This window comes from Calliphora vicina, chromosome 2 (assembly GCF_958450345.1).
Source record: "Calliphora vicina chromosome 2, idCalVici1.1, whole genome shotgun sequence".
Lineage (NCBI taxonomy): Eukaryota > Metazoa > Arthropoda > Insecta > Diptera > Calliphoridae > Calliphora > Calliphora vicina.
In genome coordinates, this window is record NC_088781.1 from 102,670,284 (window position 1) to 102,691,766 (window position 21,483).

At 30.1% G+C, this 21,483-nt stretch overlaps 1 protein-coding gene across 1 annotated transcript; it reads right to left on the minus strand.

Annotated features, from left to right (window-relative positions):
- Window positions 1-19,640, minus strand: rost (rolling stone). The gene is made up of 4 exons (XM_065500755.1): window positions 19,057-19,640; window positions 7,956-8,313; window positions 1,058-1,241; window positions 1-930 (listed from the first exon to the last, which is right to left on the minus strand). Exons 1-4 carry the CDS (start codon window positions 19,156-19,158, stop codon window positions 741-743), a joined length of 834 nt encoding a protein of 277 aa, XP_065356827.1. The 5' UTR covers window positions 19,159-19,640; the 3' UTR covers window positions 1-740.
- Window positions 19,641-21,483: the final 1,843 nt, after the last annotated feature.

A 21,483-nucleotide genomic window follows, 5' to 3' on the forward strand; every position in this document is an offset into this window, starting at 1 on the left:
TTAAATATTTATTTGATTCTATAAAATTATTTTTATTGTTAAAAAATATTAATTGCATTTAGTAGTTTAAGGAACAAAATAAACATAAATATTGTATGTTCATGTAATTTTACTACATCTCGTACTAGTTACTAATTATATGAATATGATTTGGCAAAAAAAGATACAAATATGTAAAATAATAATGAAAAAAATACACCATTTCCATTTTGTTTGTAATAAAGATCATAAATAATAATTCCAACCAAATATTATGAAAGAAGTAAGGGAATAGGTCAAATTGATCGTATTTTGAATTTAGTTTTAATTTCATACTAATAGTTCTAATGAATTGTAAGTTCCCTTGAATGTAAATTAAATTAATCGCGAGTTTTTTGCAAGGAAATACATTCAGCCCAATTATGAATAAAAATTCCTCTGGAGTTTTTCCCCTTTTCTCATTTTTCTTATTCAAATTCAATGGGAAAAAACGAAGCTACTATCATTGTTTTCATGCTCAATATTTAAATTCATTGCTGATCATAAAACAGTTTTAACTGTTTGTTTTTTTTATCTACAAATGGAAATTGTGTAAGTTCTACCGAACATCAAATTACTATGAAAATGTGCATGTAAAAATAATAATAATAATAAATGGTATGTATTTTTTAAAAAAAATCTTGTGATGACAATAACAATGAATAATATGCTGCCCGCCTGTCGATGATGATCATGATGACGTTGCCGGCGAATAATGATGATTAAATTAAACCAACACAATGAGGTGACCAGACGACACTCAACGAACGATGTAAGAAACACTTTAGTTTGAATACAACAAACAATAGAATCGAATAAATACAATATAAACCGAATACGCCAACAAATGTCACTACACCACGGACGGGTATTGTCCAATCCAATAGTGGATATACGAAATGATTCCCATACCTTGATAATAAATTGATGATGATGATGTTGATGATGGCAAATTGTGAGGGAGAAACACAAAAATACAACAAGATCAGTAATTAAATAATTAGTTATTATTGTGATGTAATTCAAAGCAAGTACTTACTCGTCAGTGCCGCCACAGAAATAATAAATCACCGTAAAGAAGCAAAAAACGATGGCCAACAGCATGGCATAGAGGGTGTGCAACAGTCGCACCGGAAATGCAACAATCAGAAAATCCACCAGCATAAACACGGAATTGAGGCAGTGTGTTACGAAACTAATGATGGGAAATCGTGTAGGTTTATCTGTTAGAATATAAAATTAAGAACAGGAAATAAAAAATATGTATTCAACTACAATAAAAAAACAATGTTAGTTTTTAAATTTAGTTAGATAATGATCTTAAATTATAGAGATGAAGATTTAATAGATTTTAAAAAACAATTTTATATTAACCCAAACAAGAGCGGACGTTTGATCTCTAATTAAGAAGGATTTGAAATCAAAAGATTTCGTAATTAATTTTGTGTAGCCTACCATATCCGTTTAGAAGTTACAGATTTTTTTCAGTTCCACATCTGTGATCCAGCAAGCGATTTTAAAAATTAATCTTCATCAAGTCATTAGATGGTTCAGATTGATCACTAATTTTTCCATATTGTCTTGGTATTAAAAAATGACTTTCGTTTTAAATATTCAATTTCAATTTATATGTGATTCGAAAATATGTAAGAGCTCACATCTTAAATCAATATCTGCAGATGATTCAGTTTAATGAAGAAATGTTGGTAATAGTCTTCAAGTCTATATTTGTAACAAATTTATAAGTATTTCTGTGATTGTTGGGAGTGGACCTTATATGAGAGCTATGATCAAATATGGACCGATATTCACAAAAGCTAGTAGTATCATTACTGGATACAAACTACAAATCTGTGTATAATTTATAGACCATAGTAACATATTTAGCCCTTCTCTGGCTAAATTTAGCCCTTTTCAATCTTGTTTAGCCACTAAAAAATTAATTTAGCCTTCAGCCATTTTTTTAGCCTTTTTATACCCTTCATCATGAGTGGCAAGGGTATATATAAGTTTGTTATTCCGTTTGTAATTTCCACATTTTTCATTTTCATTGCGAAAAATTTTTTTTAACATTAAAAATAAAATTTGGATTTTGTTTAAATAAAAATATTTAAAAACAAGTAAGAGTACTATATTCGGCCGTGCCGAATCTTAAATACCCTCCACCTAAATATGATGGTATAACAACTGAAATAATATAACAATTGTTAGTAAGACTAGTTTACGCAGATCTAATTCAGCAATTTATAATTGAAATTCCTATTAGAACATATGAAATTTAACAATTTATATACTTAATAATAAGTTAATACGTTTGGATCAACATTTTTCCTTTTTAACCTCAAGTGAAGATTCTTCACTGAAGAAACAGATTATAAACAAGTAAGAGTGCTATATTCGGCTGTGCCGAATCTTATATACCCTTCACCAAATTATACTTCAAAATTTTAAATATTTTTAGGTAAACAAAATTTAATTTTTTTTTAGTTGTTTTTTTCATTTTTTGGAAAAAAAATTTTTAGATTGTTATTTTAAATTTTTTTTTTTTTAAATTTAAAATTTTTTTTTGGTTTTTTAATTTTTTTTTTTTTTTTTAAAAAAATTCGGGTTAAAATTTTTTTTCCCGATTTTGACCCATTGTAGGTCCAACTTACTATGGTCTTATATACGTCGTTGCAAATGTCTTTGAAATATCTATCATTAGATATCCATATTGTCTATATTAATGTCTTAGTAATCCAGATATAGGTCAAAAATAGGTCAAAAATCGAGGTTGTCTTGGTTTTTTCCTCATATCTCAGCCATTTGTGGACCGATTTTGCTGATTTTAAATAGCAAAATTCTCGAAAGCATGTCTGACAGAATTATTTAAGATTTGGATCCCGAAGATATCTGGGGTCTTCAGAAAACTGATTTCAACAGACAGACGGACAGACAGACAGACAGACAGACAGACAGACAGACAGACAGACAGACAGACAGACAGACAGACAGACAGACAGACAGACAGACAGACAGACAGACAGACAGACAGACAGACAGACAGACAGACAGACAGACAGACAGACAGACAGACAGACGGACATGGCTTAATCGACTCCGCTATCTATAAGGATCCAGAATATATATACTTTATAGGGTCGGAAATGAAAAATGTAGAAATTACAAACGGAATGACAAACTTATATATACCCTTCTCACGAAGGTGAAGGGTATAAAAAAAAATATTTTTAAGTATAATTTGTTGAAGGGTATATAACATTCGGCACAGCCGAATCGGTTAATCGAGCAAATAATTAATCGGGGTATAGATTTAATCGGTTAATAATCGGTTAATTTTAAATTATTCGATTAACCGAATAATTTCTATTTAAATTTTAAAGTGAAAATAAAACCACGAATTTTCTGTACTTATGTAAGTATTTCATTAATAAAAGTAAATAATTTTCTTTAGTTTTAATAAAACTCGACTTGGAAAAAAACTCTCTCGCTGATTGTAGGTGTTGGAAAAATCGAAAGTAAGGCATATCCAACATCTGATCGATAAGTTCTGATAAAAACTCATTTCAGTAGTGTTTCCAGTTTCGTTTATTATCATGTTCTCATTCGACAAATACATGTCGATGGCTTAATACAGAAAGGTCGTATCTCGTTTTTTTTCTAAATCGGGGTTTTTACATATTCTATTAGACAAATCTTAAGTATACCTTGAATATAAAATTCAGTTTTCTATGTTTAAGAATAACAGATTTAGAGTAATTTAAAAAAACCCCAACTCATTTCAAAAATTGTTTGAAAGAAAAACCCCTAACTCATTTAATGTTGAATGCATATTTATTGGTTTATATTAAAAAAAACAACTTTTCTAAAAGTATTTTTTGATATATTACAATGTTTTAGTTGTTAGTTTTTGGCTTTCACTTTCAGATTTAATTGAGTTTTTTCCTTCTCCTGTAAAGTAACTAAAAGTTGAGATACGACCTTTCTATATTAAGCCATCGATGTAAATTAAATATGTCAGTTATTATACTCACTGAACATGTTTCTTGGATGTTCGAAAAAATATGTAATGTTGTATTTGAATTAAAGTGGAAAAATAAATACAAAAAAATATGTTAATGTGCAAAAAAAAGAAATTTCGGTTAATCGGTTAATCGACACAAATTAATCGGTTTATTTGTTATTCGAAAATCGGTAATTTTGAATTATTCGAACAGTTAACCGACCAAAATTAATCGGTTAACCGATTAACGGAATTCAATTCTGTCCGAAGACGTGTATAATTTGAATATTTTTTTTCTGCATTACTTGAGTGGCATATATTCACTTAGCAAAATATTCTCCATCGATTTCGAAATTATCACAAAGGATGACTTTAGAATTTGACTTTCATATAAAAAAATTGCATAGGAGAATTTTGCAGGCCAGGTGATAAATTCGAGGTTTTAAAAACATCGGCATATGAGGAGCAGCAGAACAAAAGTTACTTTTATGCATATTTAAAATTTTTGGGAAATTGAGTTTTATTTATTTCGCCCCCTTAAAAAACAGCATGAACCTGGAAATGGTAAGAAGTTTCTTACTTATCAATAGATACATCTAACTGCCATAAGTCACCACAATAAATGTTAAGCATGTTTGATATAAAACCATTTTTATATCGGAAAAAGAACCTTTTGTTAAAAAGTACGTTTTTATGCGTTTTTTTAAACGATAATATTTTGAATGAATGTTTTTAATCCTGATCTAATATATAAACAAATTGTGCATTGAAATTAAATATATTATTTTTCTCGTTTTATACTAGCGTTGTACGTTTTGTTTAGGACCAGTTTTATTAGAATCCATTTACTTAGTAAAAAATCATTTAAATACCAAAAAACCAATTTTTAAAAAAATGCGAAAAAGTACTTTTTGTTCTGCTGCGTCTCCTCATATGATATACGTGTGGCCACATATTACGTTATTTTAAAGTTAAAGATCAACATACAGGAATACATATTCTTATTTTCTTCCATTTTTTAGCCTTTTTATGGCCTTTTTATCTAAGTATTTAACCCTTTTTGTTTACCAAGAATTGGCAACACTGTTCATAACTCGGAACTACTGTACCGATTTTCAATACCAAACTGCTTAGGAAAATAATAAACATTTTATTATACTTGAAAATATTTTTTTAAATATTTTTATTTAAACATAAATTAAAATTTTTTTTCAAATTATTTTTTAATTTTTTTTAAAAAGTTTTTTTAAAATTTATTTTTTTAATTTTGAAAAAAGAATTTAAGACAAACTAAAACTATTTTGATAAAAAAAATTCGGGTTCAAAAATATTTTTCCCGATTTTGACCCATTGTAGGTCCAGCTTATAGCCTTATATACATACATACTTTGAAATATCTATTATTAGATATCCATATTGTATATATTAATGACTTAGTAATTCAGATATAGATAAAAAATAGGGCAAAAATCGAGGTTGTCCCGGTTTTTTCCTTATATCTCAGCTAGAGATGCTAATCGGGACTGATTTTTAAAAATCCCGGGGTTCGGGATTTGATAAAGAATCCCGAAATCCCGACCCGGGGTTTCGGTATTTTCGGGAAATCAAAATCCCGTACATAATTATGTCTTTACAATTGAAAGTAAATTTTTTATTTAGCAATTAATTTTTATTATATATAAGAAGAAATAACAATAAAGTATGTACATTAGGCCGGGTCGATTTGTATGGACGATCAAAATGTAAAAAATCGTGTAGCAGAAACGCAATCTATGCAAAATTCTATGAAATTATCCCCAAGAAACCATAGGTCTAAAATCAAATCCTATCATGCGCATTTCGTCTTTTATCCAATAAAAAAACTATTAAAAAAAATATACAGTGGGTGTCACTCAAAATCGTACAACATATTTTTTTTTTAAATATTATGAAATTATACAGGCAATAATAGGTGATTATATAAAAAATTAAAAGTCATTTTTATTAATTGGAACAAAAAATATGTATTTCAACAAAAAAGTTAACAAAACCTCAATTCGTTAAAAAATATTGATGAAAATTAAAGAACATCACAAAATTCATATTTCACTTAAATTCGTACAATTATATTAAAGTATAATTAAAATTTTAAAAATTAAAAAAAATGTTAATATTAAATAATCCTAATACTTTGTAGGGTATCATTTGCTATTTTTTAGTGCCTTTACGATTTTAAATGAAGCGTTGATATTCTGGACACTGACAATCTTACCCTGACAGCATTTTAAAATATTTCCAAAATATCAACTTTCTAAAACTAATGAATAAAATTTGACTACGATGGTGTACGATTTTAAGTGACATTCACTCCGGGATTTTCGGGAACGGGATTCCCCGTTTAGCATCTCTAATCTCAGCCATTTATTGGCCGATTTTGTCGATTTTAAATAGCAACCGAGCCGGAAGAATTCCCGCAATATTGATGTATGAATCATGTATGTAAGTTATTTTTAAGTTGATTTCAATATACAGACGGACATGGCTATATCGTCTTTGCTATCTATAACGATCCAGAATATATATATTCTGCCACTCATGGCGAAGGGTATAAAAATCAAGCTTTCACATTCAACTAGGTTACGAAAAGCTCCATCCTCTGCTCTATTCTCCAGATTTAGCCCCTTGTTTTCAAACCTGAAGAAATGTCTTGGAGGAAAGAGATTTGATTCCAACTATGAAATCATCTCACAAAAAATTACTATTTTAATGACCTCGATAAATCTTATTTTTTGAAAAGGATAAAAAAAATTGGTGAAACATTGCACAAAGTGAATAGAGCTCAGACTATGATGAAAAATAAAAAAGAATTTATCCAAAATCATGAGTTTATTAAAAAACATGAGTTTCATCCTCGTATTTAGAGTGGAAATACAATTGTTATTAACTAAAGTGCCTACGAAGTTCAAAAATACTGTATTATAGAGAGGTATAGGATTTTCTGTAAAGCCCTCACCACTTTATGTAAAGTAACTTCCCGGATTTTTTTCTTTCCCGAGAGGAAATTAAAAAATCTTTTCATTCTCGGGAATATTCCCGAATTACAAAAGTTAGTTAGTTTTCTCTAAATATGAAAAAGTTGCAATAATAGGCACCTTAATAATTCCTTTAAGAACATAAAGTTTAAATTTTATTCATTCTTAATAACCGAGTTTTTCTACTGTGGCTTGAGTTGGGTGAACAAAATTCGGTTATTTCAACCGTAATGCTTCTTTGCCAACTGAATATCTGTTGCTAGAACCGAAAAAATCTATGGATATAATAGAATAATTCAATTAGCAGAAATACCATGTGAAATACATAAAGTATTAAACCACTTGTCGTTTCTGAATGAGAAGATCTACTGATTCAACCTAAGAATCAGTAAACTAAACCTAATCAACATTCTCATGCCTGTTCTTATTGATTACTATCAGGTCTATGAACTTCAGAATTCCTGTGTTTTCAAAATGTATTTCTTAACAACCAATATTCACAGATTCTAATTATTAGAGTTTTTCATTGGAATTCCCGGGACTGGAAATCCGCAAAATTTTCAATCCCGAAAAAAATTATTTTTTGCGAATTAGCAGAATTAATTGCAACAAAATCTAATGGAAATAGAAGCCATTTCGATACTAATGACAAATTGTGACAGGTTTTTATATAACAAAAATTAGAAATCGAGTGAGTTGATCTCTTTATATTAAAAGTTTTTGTTGGATTTTTATTTGTATTACATTTTAAAACCAGACATTTTTTTAGATTTTTAACAAAGTCTACATTCTTAAAATTGAATAATTTGTTCTAGGCGGGAATTCCCTTGATCCCGGGAAATCTCGGTATTTTCTATTTCAATATGTAGAACTTGAAACTTTGTTGTGTCTAAAATAATTCATATCTAAATTCAACAACTTACTCATTTTCCCATGCAGAAACGTCCAATAGATCGTGGTAATGACCAAAGCCAGCGGCAATGCAACATCATGTAACAGCCAGTAACATTTAATAAGTAGCGGTGATCTCCTCCTGTCTCTGCCATGACCTTCACACTGATCCGATCTCACAGCATCCAAATCAAAGTGCCAACGTGTCACCAGAATGGCGGCCAATAGTTGTGTTAGAAGACACAGTATAATGCCCCAATTTGTTAAGAAAATAAAATATTTGCCTTCGGAAAATTGTAAAATTAAGCAGACTAAAAAGACAACCATAAAAAAGAGCGCCCATATCCAGCGATAAAATAAAAATAACCAGCTTCTCTCGCCACTTTGCCACTGAAAAAAATACAAAATTCAAAATTAAAAAAAAATACACATTAGTGTACAAATTAATGTAATTAATTAAATTTATTACACACTGGGAAGCAAAAATTCAACAACAACAACAAACAAACATTTTAAAATGTGAATAAATGTGTCATTTTGATAAACACAACTGGTATTTGGATGACATGTTGTTTAATAATTTGCTATGGTGACCTTTGATGGATTTAAGTAGAGATCTTGGCGCCGTTTAAAACTCTTTCGTATTCTTTTATTTCATTTAAACGCTTATTGAATTTACCCTAATACAAATTGTGATGTATTATTGGTTTGAGAGGATATTTGAAACATTACACAGGTCAACAAATAAAGAAAAAAAATTTAGTACTCAGATACCGTTTGTGGTTGTGTATTAGGTGGGCATTGCTAACACCACATCGTATGTAAAGTGTGTAGTGAAAATTTAAGACGGTTGGAAAGCGGAAAACGTAGTCAGTTGAAGTTTGGTTTTGCTATAATTGGGACAGAACCGAAAAATCACATTGATGACTGCTATTTTTGTTGTCAAGTAGAGATACTTAGGAAAAGCGGGATTTTTTAAATTTTTATCTGTTATTTTGAAACATTTGTACAATACAGCTATGACCTTTTCCCATATTCCTGACATCATATGGATTCTGAGCCAAAAGAACTGCTCATCTTTTGAGGAAAGAACGAATCAAGCCAAAATCTTCCCAAACACTTCTTTTTAAATAATTTTTAACAGGTATTGCAACATGTGGCAGAACGTTGTCAGGATAGAATATTACGGTTTCATGTATGGCCCCATATTCTGGTCGCTTTGCGGTCAATGCCCGATTCAAACGAATCAGTTGTGTTCGGTACAGGTTCCCTGTGATGGCCTGGCCAGATGTAAGCAGCTTATAATAGATAGGACCCTTTTGGTTCCAACTAGGGTTCCTAATTTCCCAGACTTTTTTCTTTCCCGGGAGGAAATTAAAAAATTGTTTCATTCCCGGGAATTTTTTAACACTAAAAAGCAGACAAATTTTTTCGAATAAATTGATTTATAATTTTACCAGGGTTTTAAAAGATGTATAAAATAACTGTATTTGGTTGGCCTTTATAAGGGTTTCTGATTTAATAGTGGCATTTGATCGGTATTGTCACAGTCGTAGTTTTAATCAGTATGAAATCAATAAATTCATTGTTTAATTAAAAAACTTAAGAATTTCGACCACGTTAACCCTTTAATGCATATTGTTGCCAATTGTCTACATTCCAGTTCCACTTAATTTTAGACGAATATAAGCTTGATACTAATTCAGATTCTAATTCAGAAAAATCGAATGGAGTACGAAAAGTTTCAGCTAACGAAATTCTAAATCAAACTAAAGCTAAAGGAAATATAATAAATAAAAATGAAATAAATATTTGATACTTTATAGAAAAATGAAAGTAAAAATCAAGCATTTAGGGTTAAATCTGCAAAACATGCGTAGTTAGAGAAATTTTTGAAATCTGATTGTAGATAAACAAATTTGAACCACTATTATTGTTATTATTTTCTCTAAATATGAATATCCCTAAAATATGTAATGTTAGGCATCTTAATAATTCGTTTAAGAGCATAAACTTTAAATTTGATTCATTCTTAATAACTAAATTTTTCTGCTGTGGCTTGAGTTGAGTTAAAACAAGTAAGAGTGCTATATTCGGCTGTGCCGAATCTTATATACCCTTCACCAAATTATACTTCAAAATTTTAAATATTTTTAGGTAAACAAAATTTAATTTTTTTTTAGTTGTTTTTTTTTTAATTTTTTGTAAAAAAATTTATTTAAATTTTTTTTTTTTTTTAAATTTAAATTTTTTTAAATTTAAAATTTTTTTTTTTTAAATTTTAAAAATTTTTTTTGGTTTTTAAAATTTTTTTTTTTTGAAAAAAAAAATTCGGGTTAAAATTTTTTTTTCCCGATTTTGACCCATTGTAGGTCCAACTTAATATGGTCTTATATACGTCGTTGCAAATGTCTTTGAAATATCTATCATTAGATATCCATATTGTCTATATTAATGTCTTAGTAATCCAGATATAGGTCAAAAATTGGTCAAAAATAGAGGTTGTCTTGGTTTTTTCCTCATATCTCAGCCATTTGTGGACCGATTTTGCTGATTTTAAATAGCAAAATTCTCGAAAGCATGTCTGACAGAATTATTGAAGATTTGGATCCCGAAGATATCTGGGGTCTTCAGAAAACTGATTTCAACAGACAGACAGACAGACAGACAGACGGACAGACAGACAGACAGACAGACAGACAGACAGACAGACAGACAGACAGACAGACAGACAGACAGACAGACAGACAGACAGACAGACAGACAGACAGACAGACAGACAGACAGACAGACAGACAGACAGACAGACAGACAGACAGACAGACAGACAGACAGACAGACAGACAGACAGACAGACAGACAGACAGACAGACAGACAGACAGACAGACAGACGGACATGGCTTAATCGACTCCTCTATCTATAAGGATCCAGAATATATATACTTTATAGGGTCGGAAATGAAAAATGTAGAAATTACAAACGGAATGACAAACTTATATATACCCTTCTCACGAAGCTGAAGGGTATAAAAATTCGGTTATTTCAATAGTAATACTTCTTTGCCAACTGACTATCTATTGTTAGAACGGAAAAAATCTATGGATATAATAGAATAATTCAATTAGCAAAAAATTTGGCCATCGAAACTTATCTGAATATAGTCATTTTTTAAGAAAACTTATGAAGAAATTCCCGAATATTCCCGACAAATATTTCCTGAAAATTAACAAAAAAAAATATTCCCGGGAACTCCCGAGAAATTTTTCCCGCTTGGGAACCCTAGTCCCTACAAATGCAATTGCATGTGCCCCTAAAAAATATCTAATAAACCTCTCTTACTCTTATTGCAATCAGATTTTTGGTTCAGAAGATATAGCCCTTCAAAGTGGACTGATTTTCAGTTTTCAAAAAAACAGACCATTTTTAGGTAAATTGGTCCGGTTTCAGATACAATATATCGAAAACTATGTAACGGATCGTCATTATTTATTTTTGATTCTATTGATAGATTTATTTATTAGGAATAGAGTAGCAAAAAAATTGTACTGTTTGCTTTGTATTTCTCCAGTTAAATCGATATTTGCCAACTATCAATTTTTTCAATATTTCTCAACTTTGAAGGAAAATAAAAAAACTATCAATTTCTATATTTGCCATATTCTCAAAATAAGTTCTTTGATTATTCATTTATCTAATGCAATAATTCCCAGCTTCCCGTCCTTGCCCATTTTTTCCTATAGGTAAAATTTTTAAAAAAGACATGTTTCTAAAAATGACATATGACCAACAAAAAAAATTGTTTTCAAACTATTTTTTTTAATCCATAGAGAATAGACATAGAGCGGAAACTCTCCTGTCAAAGACCTAACTCAGTTGTCAAAAACCTAAGTGGTGGGAATGTATTAGTAGAAAAAACTACGTGAAAACAAAAACAACACTCGTATGTGTGATTATTTTGAGTAATATTTTTGTTTGAGTTTTTTTTCTAGTTTCCGCTCTATGTTCTCTATGTTTTAATCTTCCCATAAAATTGATTTTTCCACAAATTTCAAATTTGCTAACCCATAAGTAGGCACCTGAAAGGCATAGAACCATTTTCAAACACTCATTTCATAGGCTGATCAATTATCTATCATATGCTTTTTAAATTTTTTGATTATCTCATTTGGTTCAAAAGTTTTTTGCAATGAAAAAACTCAAATGGCGTTCAAGCAGCATTTCAGACATACAAAATCGTCTTTCAAGGTCTCTCTGCTACAATTCGTATGGTGCTCAATTTCCGTGATTTTGGATAAATCCTGCTGCTGGCAAACGTTTTGAAATTGCTGATTGAGTAGCTCCCAATCATTTTGCTAGCACTTGTTGAGTTTGACAACAATCTTCATGGAGTAATGCCTCCAATTCTTGGTCTTCAAACTTTTTTGGTTGGCCTGGGATATCTTTGTCTTCCGTGGCAAAATCACCACCATCTCTCGCACATTGAAACTGATGAAACACATTCACCATATGCTTTGGTGAGCAACCGGTATGCATCAACGGCACTTTTTTATACTGTTCACCTTCGTGAGAAGGATATACATATATGTATAAGTTTGTCATTCCGTTTGTAATTTCCACAATATAATTTTCCGACCCTATAAAGTATATATATTCTGGATCCTTATAGATTGCGGAGTCGATTAAGCGATGTCCGTCTATCTGTCTGTCCGTCGGTCTGTTGAAATCAATTGTCTGAGGACCCCAGATATCTTCGGGATCCAAATTTTCAATAATTCTGTCAGACATGCTTTCGAGAAGTTTCCTATTTAAAATCAGCAAAATCGGTCCACAAATGGCTGAGATATGAGGAAAAAACCAGGACAACCTCGATTTTTTAACTATTTTTGACATATATCTGGATTACTGGAACAATATGGATATAGGTAAAGACCTTTGCAACGAAATCGGAAAAAATATTATTTAACCCGAATTTTTTTTAATTAAAAAACCCAAAAAAAATTTAAAATTTAAAAAAAAAATTAAAATAACAATTGGAAAAAAAATTTTACAAAAAAATAAAAAAACAACTTTGGAAAAAAAAAATGTTGTTTACCTAAAAATATTTAAAATTTGTATTTTGAAGTATAATTTGGTGAAGGGTATATAAGATTCGGCACAGCCGAATATAGCTCTCTTACTTGTTTGAAATTAAAGAAGTAAAGCAAAACTTCCCGCATATGACGATTCTCCAGGGTATCAAATATACTTAAAATCTGTTTTAGTTTTGGCGGTACAAAATCTTTAAGTATCATATTTATCTGTAAAACTTTATTTTCATAAAATTGAATTAGTAAAAACATACCAGATGATTAATGAAATTAAATTCATCTGAATGTTATCTAATTAAACCTATACCTCAAGTTGTAGGTTAAATAACTTGAAAGCTATTAGCACTATCAACTTAGATTACATATTAATAGAAAATATTTAGTTAAGCTTTCAAAGTATTGTTCGATATCAGTATGTAAGTACTATCAATTTGAATTTAACGATTTAAACACAGGTTTTCACATCCAACAGCTTTTGTATACATTGTCATAAGTAGATACTTGGCAGCGCAGGCTGCTAACATGAATATTAGCAAGTTGCAGTTTTATAATTTTTTAAATTTCTTTTTATTATTTATGTATTTGTTTTTAAAACAGTTTTGAAATTCATCAAAAATTTAATTTCATTTATGGTTAGTCATTCATTCATCATATTCACTGTTTAATTTAAACATACCTACATATTTAAAGAAAAACAAGGTAATACCGACCATCCCGACCCTACACTGTAAAACAATATATCGATAGTTGCGGTCCCGGATCAATGTCATCCATATTTTCAAACAAAAAATCATTGATCATTGTGCAGTAATGGTCCATTGACTTCATTTTTGAAGAAATAAGATCCGATGATTTTTGCATTTTTCAGGATGGATGAAAGTGATTTTCGTAGGTGGCGTTATATGGGAGCTATGACCAATTATGGATTATTCCTCACAACATTTTCAAAAATGATTTTTATACATACTTATAAATCTTATTGGTAATGGAATTTGACTGGATATATATATACACATTTCTATGGGGCCTAGGTGAAATCAAGGGAATTGTCATTGTCAGAAAGTGATTCTGAGTCGATCGGAATACTTTAAGGTTGGTGTTAGACTAATATTTTTCAGCGCTACTAACATCAGAACAAACGCTATATACCCTCCCCAGTATGGTGATGTAGAGTGTAACTACCAGCAGCATAATCTGTGCAGCACATGTAATAATAAATTTCTATACAATTTTTTTTTCTGAATAATTCAATTTACAGTATACAAATGTTTGTCATCACAATGTTTATTTACTTGAACTTGACCGACCATACAATATTACTAAAAATCATATAAATTGTAAATATTTACTTTCAAACATACCGTGGCATGTATTTATAAGGGTACTTAACTTCCATTAGTTTTAATTCGAATATTATACGATAAGTCTTAGATATCTAGACATTTAAACATTGCCTTCATATTGAATAATCCACACATTGAATAGATGAAAGGAATTCTTTTTACTTTATTATTTATTTATTGAATCTGCCTTATTCGCTTAGGTCTAACAATAATTATTCAAATCTGATAACTAAAATTAAATGATTTCATGATTTCACCTATCCTCCATAGAAATGTCGCAACCGGAATACCGTTTGAGCAGTCATAAATATGTTGATTAAAGTATGGTGAAAATCTGAGAAATGACTTGAACATTCATTATTTTCTTATAATAATTAATATCGTGATGATTATGATTATAGACATAATCAAATTTTAAATGAACCTAAGTCTTTGTAACAACTTTTTTGAGAATCGGTCCATAATTGATCCTAACCCTAAAAACTATACCAGACAAATATTTTCTTGTTAATAAATATTGGGTGTATGACTTAAAAAAGGGGGATTTTGAACACTCCGATTACTCTCTGAAGCTTATGGTGAATGAGATGGTTTGTGCGGTTCAGAAATGTTGAATTTAGCACGGAAGACAAATATCGCCCAGGCCAGCAAAAAAAGTTTGAAGACTAAGAATTGGAGGCATTACTCCATGAAGATTGTTGTCTACTCAATAAGAGCTTGCAAAATCATTGGGAGCTTCTCAATCAGCAATTTCAAAACGTGTGAAAGCAGCAGAATACGTCAAAAATCTGGGAAATTGAGAACCATACGAATTGAAGCTGAGAAACCTTGAAAGACAATTTTGTACATCTGAAAAGCTGCTTGAACGCTATAAAAGAAAATAACTTTTGCACCGAATCATTACTTGCGATTACGATGGCACTAAGGTAATGCTCTGTATTTGGTGGGACCAAAAGGGTCTTATCTGCTATAAGCTGCTAAAATCTGGCCAGCCCATCACAGGGAACCTGTACCGAACGCAACTGATTCTTTTGAAGCGAGCATTTCCGGAATATGCCGCCAGACATGAAACCGTATTTTCCATCATGACAACGTTAGTAATGCCTGTTAAAACTATTTTGAACGACTTACACTTGGCCGCATAAGTTTGCGTACATGAACGAAAATTAAAAGTATACTCAAATTTTGGATATAAAAATAAACGCTACTCATTTGAAATTTCTGATATAAAACTCTTAAATATTTAAGAACACAACTGCATTGTAAAATGCATATTTAAAAATCAACAAAACTTATAAGAATTCAATTCATAAAAAAATTCAATTCCGCATGTAGGCAAAAGTTTGCGTACATAAAAAAAAATAAAATATTATTGACTTTTATAAATGAAACTGTATTTTAATAATTAGTTGGATAACCCCGACGACCAAGAACATCATGAAGACGTTTTGTCATTGATGAAACCAGTTTTTCGGTGTATTTGGAACTAATATTTCCTTTAATTTTATTACATGGTTTCGTATTTTTCACTCCAGCAAATCCCATAAATGTTCTATGGGATTTAGGTCTAGTGACTGCGGAGGAGCTTTCAATTGTTTTTGTTTTATTAAACAACTACCAAAGCCATGTGTTGTGTGTAGTATGCTTTGGGTCGTTGTCTTGCAGGAATATATAATCATCTTCAATGCCCAATTTGCTAACACTTTCGGTAAGATTTTTCATTAGAATATCTAAATAGACCTTATGATCCATTATCGATGGAATAAATTCTAAATTTCCCACACCTTCACTTGTCATGTACCCCCGTACCATCACTGCACCACCACCATGCTTAACTGTTGGTTTTATATTTTTGGGACTGAGCACTGTACAAGGCTTTCTCCAAACAAACTGACGGTCTTTTATGCCAAAGATGCAGTACTTGCATTCATCCGTGAACAGAACATTTTTTCAGAACTCTGGAAGCATATTTATGTGTTCTTTAGTGAAACCAATTCGTTTTTGTCTATTAACTATCAAAACTGGCAGCTTTTTCCGTGCTACATGGCTTCTATAGTTGGCCTTTTTCTAAATTCTGAGCACAGTGTCTATGGACACATGTTTATTAAAGTGTGAATTTAAGTTTTCAGCCATTTTCGATACAGTAAATCTGGGGTTTTCCTTCACAGATTGCATTATAACCCTTTTTTCACGTTCAGTTAATTTTGATGGACGACCAGAACTAAGCTTTGAGACAAGTCTTTTTAAAATTGTTTATCACTCTCTGGATGGAGGAGCGAGTACGTTCAACTACTTGATCAATTTCGCGCAAAGTTTTCTCTTGTTTCCGTAAATGTATAATAATTTTACGTTCAGCTACATTAATTAATATTCCAATTTGAAACAAAAAATTTTCAAAAATCACTTTTATGATGAGTTTGAAACAAAAACTGCAGTATTGTAGTATCACACAATAACAAAAGCAGTTACAAATTACATATAATTTTTATGTATGCATACTTTTGCATACACGAAAAGTTAGCATACCATTGTTTTTAAGCTGTCAATTATTACCAAACTTTGCAAATGCAAAAAGAAAATACCTATCGTAATTTTCAAATGTTTATCTATACATAAAAACCAATTTCACATGATTACCATTGTTACTTACGACTAAAATAGCCTGTTAAAATATATAAAGTAGTTTGTACGCAAACTTATGCGGCCAAGTGTATAAGAGATTAGTTGTTTGGTATAATCTCTTCTTTGATAGAATTAATTGTTTTTCAATTTAATGAACTTGTAAACCATAAACAGTTAAATAACCAATTTTAAGCTTAACTTTCTAAACCAAAGATGTTCATTCCTTGATTGAGTATGATTCGGTCCCGAACTCTCTGAGTTAGAGGGGGTCAAAATTTGACATTTTGGCCAAGCAGGTGTTTTTTCTTACCCATGTAACTTATTACCTATTGTTCTTAGCAAAATGTGTCCCAACTAGTTTAGATAGCGCTTTCTTCAATCTTTCGAAAAAAAATATTTAAAAATAAAAAATGTTTTATATTTTTTTTCCGAAATTAAAAACTTTTTTCAAAATTTCAAAACATAAAATTTTTGAAATTTTTATCAAAATCAAAAACTTTGTTGACTTTTTTTTAAAAATGGACCCTTATTAAATTTTTTTTAGCTCAACCAAAAGCTGAGATATTTTCTTTGAAGACCCTTTTGATCGCTTAGTGGGATGCGAGTGCGATATCTATCAAAATAAATATTTTGTGACTCAAGACTAGGGTTTTTATCCCGGGAATTCCCGGTACAAATTTCCCGGGAATTTTGCCAATTTTACACTACCCGATTCCCGGGATTTTTAGTCGGGAATCCCGGGAATTAAAAACTGACGAAAATACATAGAAAACAAGTTAGAACTCTATTTTTTTCATCAAAAACAGTAAAAAGTTGTTTGCTTATATCTCGGCAATAATAGACCGCTTATTATTTATTTGGGGTTTTTCGTATGAAAATTTAAAAAGTGAATTCATTATTTATATTTCCTAATTGAATAATTCTAATTTCTTTAAATTTCTTCTTCAAATCCATAATAAAATAGCTTCAAAAATTTATTAAATCATTAAATTTTTCTTCAATTCAAATCTAGTACAAAAAGGCTTAAGACAATTTATTCAATTAATTGTGTTAATGATTTGATTAAACAAAAATTTAATCATTCAAAGTTTCAATAAATTCTGTTATTAATTAACTTTAAAATTAACTCAGTTTAAAAAAGGCTTTGAAACGAATCTAAAAAATTCAATATTATGAATGGATTTATGGAATGAAAGGCTGACATTCTTTAATTACGGATAAAGATTTTAGTGAATTAAGCTCAAATTTTATTAATTAATTCGAAGCTCTGATTTTTAATAATTATAACACTAAGTTTTTATATGAAATTTGGGAATAATATTCCTAATATACAGTATCATTATATATTTCGGGAATAGCCGGGTACCCGGGAATGTAGAAAAAAATTTCCCGATTCCCGGCAATCAAAAAAGGTCGGGAAATTAAAAACCCTACTCAAGACATACAATTTTTTACTTTTATTTTAAAATATTAAAAAAATATTTTTTTATGTAAATTTTTTAATTTTGTTACAAAATATTATTTTTATGTAACAAATAGAGATAATTTTATTATGAAAACTATAAAAAAATTATTGTAGTGTTCTTGGCAGACAATTCTTGTATTTCAATACAATTAATTTTAAGCTTTAATTTACATTTTTCCTATGCATATCCAAGTATTTTTCTGCATATTTGCTTGCATATTGACAAATTTTTCTTAGTTTTTTAAACTTGCCCTGATTATGTTTTAATTTGTTATAAGTAGTTCTCAAATTCAAATTCGTTTCAAAAAGAAAATCGTTTGAAATGTTATGGTTTATGGATTGATTTTCGAAAATGTTTTCATTCGAATCGAATTACACAATTTATTTTAATTACACTTTATTTTGACTTCCTTATTATTAACAAACAATTTTAATTTCTCATTTTTTACTTTGCGCCAAAACGAGTATCAATTACTTTTATTAAAACATTAGCGTTTCTTTTCATATTCAAATTATTGATTCACACTTTATTTAAAAACTATTATATTTAAGTCTTTATTTATTTTTGTATTTTCATTAAGTAGAATAATAACATCATTTTCTTATTTAAATACCTGTGATCGATAAAATTGATCTTGATGATCGTGATCGAAACCAAAATTCTTTAATTTAAATTCACTGCACAAATTATTACAACAATTGCCAGTTAATTGCATTTTTGTAATAAACAACTTTGTTTCTTATTTATTAAGACACAATTTTATTTTATTATAAATTTATTTTCTATATGAAATTTTCTCTAGAAATGCAATTGGAATTTTTTTTCTTTATAAATTTAAACTTTAAGGTTTCGTGCCGTTTAAAGTTTCATTTAAACTGTGGAAAATTTTTAAGCGAAATCGATTTTCAGACACCCCGCAATTAAATGTTGGTAAATGGTAAAGAATCAAAAGTGTCAACGTCGTTAAGCGGCCGTAACGTTTTTAAGATCCACCAGTCTTTTTTCAAATGAATTTAATTTTGTTTGTATTGACATTTTTTATATGTAATTAATCGTTTCAATCATGTCCGTCCATGCTGCTTGCTGCCCGTCTACTCTCGTACAACAAACAAATGTGTCAAATATCATCATTTAGTCTAATTTAATTAAAAATACATTTTTAAACAAAGTCATAGTGTTTATAAATATTTTTTTATTTTAGTTATTTTTCGGGGTTGAATGGAGTGTGTTTGTGGCTTGACACCAGGCGATTCAGTTTGTGGGACACGTTTTCTGTTTGTTTTACTCATAATGGGGCGTTTTGGAATACGACACTGTTTTTTATGGGAAATGTGTGAAAATAGAAACCTTTATTATTTATTTTAATTTCAGCACATTTCGGACATACTTACACGAGTAAATATGTAGGTATGTACAGTAGTTAAGAGTGTAAAAATTGTGGTTACAAATTTGTAAAGTTTAATAAAATAATAATAAAAAAAAATATTCCAAAAAAAAGCTTTTATTTAAAGAAACTAAACTCTCATTTAAATCTAAATGTAAGAAATTGGCTTCAAATAAAAATTTAGAGATTATTTAAAAAGCTTTAAAAAATGTTCACATAAGTTGGAATTTTCGAACTTAAATTCGAATTTTCAAACATACTTTCGCATGATCTGGAGATTATTTTAACGGTTTTAAATTTTTATTTTTTTCGAATTTTTGAAGATATTATTCGGACTACGAGAACTGGTTAAAAATGCTGTTACAAATTTTTAAATAATCTAGCATACCCTGCCAGAAGATATAAAATTCCAGAATTCAGACCTCCACGTACTTTTATGAAGATTTCGAGTGAAGCCAAATATCTTGGCGTAATTTTGGACTCTAAGCTCTCGTGGAAACTTCTTGCTGAGAGTCGAATGAAGAAGGCAATATGTGCCTTCTATATGGGACTCTTGTTTGGTGGAGAGCCGTGAACATTAAAACTCTCCTTTCTATCTAAACAAGGTACAAAGACCATGTCTTGCAATTACTGGCTCTATGAATTCCACCCATCAGACCAATCTAGAGCGATGCTAAATATAACTCCCCTTGATATATATAACAAATGAATTTCTGGTAAGTTGCCTTCTACTTAAAGAGTTGGGCGGACTACAATAGATAGGCATGCCAATCATGGGCCAAGAAACTGTCTACATAATACCTACACCGAATTTTGATAGAACATTTAGGATCAGTATACTGACAAGGGATGATTGGGCCGCGAATTCTATTCTAAGGAACGACGTGATCTCAATCTACACTGATGGTTCAAAGACAGAAATAGGCACGGACTTGTGAATTTTCTCCGGTGGACTGGACCTTTTGTTAACCAAGCAGAGATCTATGCCATCGATACAGCCGCGAGAAGAATCCGGTAACTGAATCTCGAAAATTCGACTATACATATCTACTTGGACAGCCTTGCATCAATCAAGGCTCTTAACTCCAACGTCATTAGGTCGAAATGTCTTCTCAATTGTATCCACTCACTGGCACAACTGACACAACATCACGTCCAGTTAATATGGGTTCCAGGTAGAGATGCTAATCGGGACTGATTTTTAAAAATCCCGGGGTTCGGGATTTGGTAAAGAATCCCGAAATCCCGACCCGGGGTTTCGGGATTTTCGGGAAATCTAAAATCCCGAAAATTATAAGAAAGAAACGTACATAATTATGTCTTTACAATTGAAAGTAAATTTTTTATTTAGCAAGTAATTTTTATTAGACACTAAAAAGCATAAAATACTTGCATGAGTACATTATATAAGAAGAAATAACAATAAAGTATGTACATTAGGCCGGGTCGATTTGTATGGACGATCAAAACGTAAAAAATCGTATAGCAGAAACGCGATCTACGCAAAATTCCATGAAATTATCCCCAAGAAACCATAGGTCTAAAATCAAATCCCCTCTTGCGCATTTCGTCTATTATCCAATAAAAAAACTATTAAAAAAAATATATATACTGAAATATCATTCGATAAAAGACGAAATGCGATAGGATTTGATT

Bases quoted from the DNA above. Each gene is read 5' to 3' on its own strand.
- rost (XM_065500755.1), bottom strand. From the start codon at position 19,158: ATGCAATTAACTGGCAATTGTTGTAATAATTTGTGCAGTGAATTTAAA. The intron at 8,314-19,056 runs GTATTTAAATAA...TATTTTTTTCAG, and splicing joins ATCAATTTTATCGATCACAG to TGGCAAAGTGGCGAGAGAAG. The intron at 931-1,057 runs GTAAGTACTTGC...TTTATTATCAAG, and splicing joins TTCTGTGGCGGCACTGACGA to GTATGGGAATCATTTCGTAT.